Genomic DNA, 6,752 nt, shown 5'->3' on the forward strand with positions numbered 1-6,752 from the left:
AACCATATTGTTCGAAACTCCATGATGGGATTGGTGGTTTTAGCATAATTGATCAGTATGTTGAAAACTACCAAAACCCCACGGAGAATCCACACAAGTGGGACTCAACGCTCCTGACGTACGAGGAGGTTACAAACCTACCCGCTTCACACCCAAAGATCAAGCAGAAAAGTCGGGAATTTCTGCGTGACATCAGGAAAACCGCGGGAAGAATCACCACGGAAAACCGAAAAACTAAACCCTTTTCAAAAAGCTCATTGCTAAGTCCAAAAGTTCACCTCACTTATTAATAATTCATGAGAAGAACATTGGACTGGGGGGACTTGAAGAGGTAGGTCCCAGCAGAGCCCAGTTGGACCCGCAAGACTCACCTTGAATAGGGACGTCTGCGCAATAACCAACTGCTCCAGCAGGGCCCACCATGCTCAGAGAACCTTACGCGCAGTACGCCAGCTGTACCCGCAGGGAAAGCCTCCCAATGGCGAAGTACCCCGCCTGTTCCCGCAGCTGCGGATACAAGCCATCAGGGAAGGCTACCCGCAATAACAGCAAGGCTACACGCACAAGGCATTCGCTACTTCAGTAGTCACATGAAGGAATGAGCAAGGCGGGAATACTCCCGCCTAAATGAGCCAGTCCGTATGCTTCTGGAAGGTCTTTCGTACTATACCTACTAAGGTATGGGCGGAACAGACAATTTGACCAGAGCAGCCCATGAACCAATCACAGGGTGACAGCTCACCGACAACAATACGAGGAGGAGCACCCTCTAGTACTGTTTGTCACTATTAGCCGCTGCCTACTCACCAACCCTTACGATGGGACGTGCGCAGCCTACAGTTGGTGGAACAGTGCGTAGCCGGCAGTATAGGAACAGTATACAGCCGACCTTTACTGTTGGCCGTAGCCTATCCACCAACCAGCATGGCCTGTGCGTAGTCCACTGTTGGTAGAACATGAATACTATTCAGCCGGCTGTACCTTCTAGGAAACCTACCTTCGGCTATAAATACTCCAACACCTTGGAATGGTAAGGACATCATCTGATATCTCAATCTTATCTAGCAATCTCTTAATATACACTTATATTCAGAGCAACCTAGTCTGATTCTCACGCCGGAGGGTGGTCACAAGGAGGAACCCCCCCCCCTTCTCAGTGACGAGCTTACGGTGTCTGTTTTGCAGGTCCCCTGAAGAACAACCTTCTCTGCTGGACCTCATCCTCGTGGGAAACATTACTTAACCCCCAGATTATCTATAATCTGCCCGTGGGTTCACTTAGTGTTTCTTCAGCCTCCATAACTAAACCAAACCGACTTTGCACACCACTAAAAAGAACTCACTATACACATATTTATTTGTATAATTTAAATATTATATAGTATCTTATAGTAAGAAAGGGCTATTTTAAATCACATCTTTTAGTTTCAGTCATAGAACGAACAAAAGAAATAACACAGTCGTAATTTATCAAACGATTGACAATATAAAAAGCCTTGCAACCATAGTTGGCTTGAGTATAAAAACCGTAAACTAAAAACAAAACTAAGCTAAACCATGGGGCCTCCATATTTGCGGCACCCAGTTTCTTTAAGGCTTTGATTCGCAATCGATTCTTCCAATCTAATGACAAAACAACTACCTCCCAATCTCTCGAATTTCTAAAAGAATTGTTATGGCTAGATGACCTTTTACCTCAACTGACTTCTCTATTGCAATACGACGTACATAACCCATCTGAAGCCTGAAAAGTTGATTCTAACACCGGACATCGGCTAACCTGACCATGAAACTTCTAATCCGTCTTTCTGACTTGGTGATTGGGGAAACTCATTTCAACTATAATATTTGTGATCGTGTTTTCTTTTATAAATTGTAAAAATCGTGTAAATATTCTAGAAAATAATTTATTTATTTTTTGTGAAAAGGACCCTGACCATTTTCATATCTGCTTTAACACCAAAAAAGATTGAGCCAATTGGGTTTGCCATCGTATATTAAGTAAAGAACATGATGTTAATAATCAATGAAAACGTCTAATTGGAACTAAGGCTAGCTCGCCTCACATTTGTATTTACAACTTATGTTAAATTAGATTGTTACATTCACGTGAATATTGATAACTATAAAGTTACATTTAAAACACATCTAGCACATATACTTCTCTTTTATTTTTATTTATATTTTTTTAATTGCATATACTCTCTTATTAACTTCAAAAATAACAAAACCCTTACAAACAACCCCAAAATATAGGGGGTGTTTGGGATTTCTTATTTTACCCTTTTTATGACTTAGTTGACAAAGTTGAAAGCAGTGAGGGTCAAAAGTCATAAGTTACACTTTTATAACTTATTACTCATACCAATAAGTCATAAGAAGGTTAAAATAAGGAATCCCAAACACCTTTTAAATTATTTTCCATAGAGAAAGCTTACTAACTCAAAACCCATGGTAACAGTAAAAAGTAAATCAAAGATTGCAAAAAATATTTATATTATTTTCCTAACGGATTTACAATTTATCTACCCTAACTACAAGAAATTAGAATATTAGTAAGTAAAAGAAGAAACTGATTTTGACCTCTGAAAAGAGGGAGAAGAAGAAGAATTCAAGAACTGAATACAGTCTTCAATTGCTTGAGCTCTATGAGAATCCAAAGCTTCAACATACGATCTTGATCTTTTTAAAGTACATTCACACAAAGACGAAGATGACGACAACGACGATATTTTACGTGAAGATGAAACGAAACCGAGCGCTCTTGAGACTTTCGCTTTGATCCTGCCAAGAAATCTCATAGCAGAGAAACCCGAGCTCTTTTGTGACCGAAAAGTAAATATTCTGATCATGGGTTCCGGTGACTGGTGGATGTCGCTGCCGTGGTTGGTGAGGTATAGCGGCGGCGGTGACGGCATGCCGTCGACGTCCGGGCTGAAACTCACCCTTCTAGTCATGGTTGTAGGGAGAGAGAGAGTAATAATAATAATGGGGAGATGATGGTATAAGAATAAGAGCAAGTATTTATTGATGAGAAAAACAAAATTTTGAATTTATAAAATTTGTATTGTTTTAGAAGGTTTAAATAAAAGTTATGAATATTATTATTATATTAAATGTGATGATAGTGAGGGTTTTTTTATTGACCCATGGAACACGAATTGTAGTTGAGAAAAGTTGTTGAGTTGTGTCTTGTAAGTTGCGAGGCAAATCATTGAAGAATCACACATATAAAAATCATATTTGTTGAGGACGGAGAAAATACAAAATGGGTTTCTTTTTTTTTTTAATAAAACGTGTGTGAAACTTAACTTAAGATGTTTTTCTATAGTGATTGGTTGGTGTCTTTGAATGAGTTAAGTCTGAAACATTATAATTATATATATATATATATATAAAGGTTCAAATAAGAATAAAGAATTTTCTAGAAGAACTAATAGATTTTTGACATATAGCATTATAACCTATGATAAAAAATAATTCTAGGTAACTATGTCGGTTATAAAGGTGAAAGAGTAATTCTAGGAAAACTATGTCGGTTTTTGGTAATTTTAAATCTCAACTATTGATTAACACAATCCAATGACTATAATTTATTCCTAGTATTCCTAGTAAACTACTTCTTTTTACTATAACCCTCCCCTATATATATAGGGGAAAGTTAACGTACAAATGAAATTAGCGTGCTAATCGTGAGAATCAAGTAGAATAATTATAACTACAAGTAGAGTAATTATGTAATTACATCATAGAGTAATTTACTCTATGATGCAATTACATAATTACTCTACTTGTAGTTATAATTACTTATATATATATATAATAGGGTTCGAATAAAAATAAAGAGTTTCCTAAAAATGATAAAACTAATAAATTTTTAACATTTGGCATGAACAAACTATGGTGAAAGAACAATTCTAGTAAACTATGGCGATTTATATTATGGAAAAGAGCAATTCTAGAAACTATGTCGGCTTTTGATAATTTTAAATTTCAACCGTTGATTAATATGATCCAATGACTATGATTTATTGCTATTCTTTCTAGGTTATTACTTGTTTCTAAGAAGAGTAAGAATAGATCTAGACCATTGGATCTTGGATCTAGTGGTTAAGATTAATAGTTTTAAAAATACCAAATAGTTTCCTAGGATATAGGATTTAGCCTACATAGTTCCCTAAATAGGTTCACATAGTTTCCTATATCTCATAATTTTATGTCATTCCTACTCTTCTTACAAAACTATGTATTTTTATTTTAACCCTTTTATATATATATATATATATATATAGAAAGAGAGAGAGAGTGAAAGAGAGAGAGAGAGATTTTAAATGAGAACCATTTTGAGTTTTAAGAACTCGAAAGAACTCAACGTAACAATTTTTTTTAATTTTTTTTACACATACGTAATATATGTAGGTTACATATACGTAAAAAAATTACTGAAATTTTTTCGCACCGAATCGACATATTACATATGTGTAACGGACGTTTAAATTTGTGAAATCACTGTATATTTTTATTCCCTCCCATACTTTAATTTATTAATCATATTTAATCTCAACCCACATAATCTAATTAATTAAATGTGTGGTCAAAAATTAAGTTCTTAAGTTTTTAAAACTCAAACAAGGTTCTCAAAATATCCCCCCGCTATATAGGGGAGATTTCAAATGAGAACCCCTTTGAGTTTTAAGAACTCGAAAGTTTTTAAAACTCAAAAAAGGTTCTCAAAATATCCCCCCGCTATATATATATATATATATATATATATATATATATATATATGTGTGAGAGATATTTTGAGAACCCTGTTGAGTTTTAAGAACTTAAGAACTCAATTCTTAACCACACATATAATTAAATGGATTGGAATATGTGGTTGAGATTAAATCTGGCCAAAAAGTCAAAGTAGGAGAAAGAATAAAGATGTAAGTAATTACACTAACTTTTACGTCCATTACACATGTGTAAAAAGTCGACTCGGTGCATAAAAAATTATCTATTTTTTTTACATATATGTAACCTACATATATTACGCATGTGTAAAAAAAAATTCGAAAAAAAAATCGTTACGTTGAGTTTTTTCGAGTTCTTAAAACTCAAAGGGGTTCTCATTTGAAATCTCCCCTATATAAAAATTCGAAAAAAAAATCGTTACGTTGAATTTTTTCGAGTTCTTAAAACTCAAAGGGGTTCTCATTTGAAATCTCCCCTATATATATATAGGGGAGATTTCAATATAGGGGAGATTTCAAATGAGAACCCCTTTGAGTTTTAAGAACTCGAAAGAACTCAACGTAACGATTTTTTTTACACATGCGTAATATATGTAGGTTACATATACGTAAAAAAATTACATAATTTTTTACGCACCTAGTCGACTTTTTACACATGTGTAACAGACGTAAAATTTAGTGTAATCACTTACATCTTTATTCTTTCTCCTACTTTGACTTTTTGACAAGATTTAATTTCGACCACATATTCCAATCCATTTAATTAAATGTGTGGCCTAGAATAGAGTTTTTAAGTTCTTACAACTCAACATGGTTCTCAAAAGATCCCTTCCACACACACACACACACACATATATATATAGGGTTATGTTAAAATAAAAACCCACTTGAGTTGTGAAAATTCTAGAAACTCATGCTCAACCACATGTTTTTAATTAAAATTTGAATCATGTGGTTCACAATTAAAGTTAATAAAAAATGTAAACATAAATATAATATTTATCTCTTCTGAAAACATATAAAAAAATTAGTCAAAAAATGTTAAAAAATAGCTAAACAATTTTTTTTTATGTTTCGATGTTTTGTATTAAATGTTACAACATATATTACGTGTGCAAAAAAAAAACAAAAAAAAACGATGTTATATAGGGTTTCATGGGTTTTCATAACTCAAATGGGTTTTCATTCTATACTTCCCCTGTATATATATATAGGGGAGAGATCTTTTGAGAACCATGTTGAGTTTTAAGAACTTAAGAATTCCACTCTAGGCCACACATTTAATTAAATGAATTGGAATATGTGGATGAGATTAAATCTGGCAAAAAATTCAAAGTAAGAGAGAGAATAAAGATGTAAGTGGTTACACTAACTTTTACGTCCGTTACACATGTGTAAAAAGTTGACTCGGTGCATAAAAAATTATGTAATTTTTTTACTTGTATGTAACCTACATATAATACACATGTGTAAAAAAAATCTAAAAAAAAAATTGTTACACTGATTTCTTTCGAGTTCTTAAAACTCAAAGTGGTTCTCATTTGAAATCTCCTATATATATATATATATATATATATATATATATATATATATATATATATCCCGCTATTTACAGGGATGAGATCGATACCGACCGGTCCTGAAAATAGCAAATTTTTGGTACCAGTGCCAGTACCAAAATCTTTGGTTCGGTGCCCGTACCGGGACGGTACCGGTACCAAAGGTAAAAAATTCTGAAAATAGCGATACCGGTCCCGATCCCGATCCCGATACCGAAACACAAAACTTTGACGCCGATTTGGTACCTACCGTACCAAATTGGTACCGATTTCAGTCAACCGGTACCAGTCCGAATTTGCTCATCCCTATATATAGGGGTGAGTTAACGTACAATAATCGCTTACCATACATTAGGTACGCAAATATGTTCAAGGTAAAAAAAAACAAATACGTTCAAGTCAAATTCTAAAATCTAAAACGTTCAAGGTTAAAACCTAAGACGTTCAAGGTTAA

At 34.0% G+C, this 6,752-nt stretch overlaps 1 protein-coding gene across 1 annotated transcript; it reads right to left on the reverse strand.

Moving 5' to 3' along the window:
* Positions 1–2,552: 2,552 nt before the first annotated feature.
* Positions 2,553–2,957, reverse strand: LOC143635760 (uncharacterized). Its single transcript, XM_077103512.1, has one exon. The coding sequence runs from the start codon at positions 2,955–2,957 to the stop codon at positions 2,553–2,555; it is 405 nt and encodes a 134-aa protein (XP_076959627.1).
* Positions 2,958–6,752: the final 3,795 nt, after the last annotated feature.

The sequence above is a fragment of the Bidens hawaiensis genome, unplaced genomic scaffold (genome assembly GCF_021521415.1).
Source record: "Bidens hawaiensis isolate Kalapana, Puna unplaced genomic scaffold, B.hawaiensis_p1.1 tig00007678_1, whole genome shotgun sequence".
NCBI lineage: Eukaryota > Viridiplantae > Streptophyta > Magnoliopsida > Asterales > Asteraceae > Bidens > Bidens hawaiensis.

Bases quoted from the DNA above. Each gene is read 5' to 3' on its own strand.
- LOC143635760 (XM_077103512.1), bottom strand. From the start codon at position 2,957: ATGACTAGAAGGGTGAGTTTCAGCCCGGACGTCGACGGCATGCCGTCA.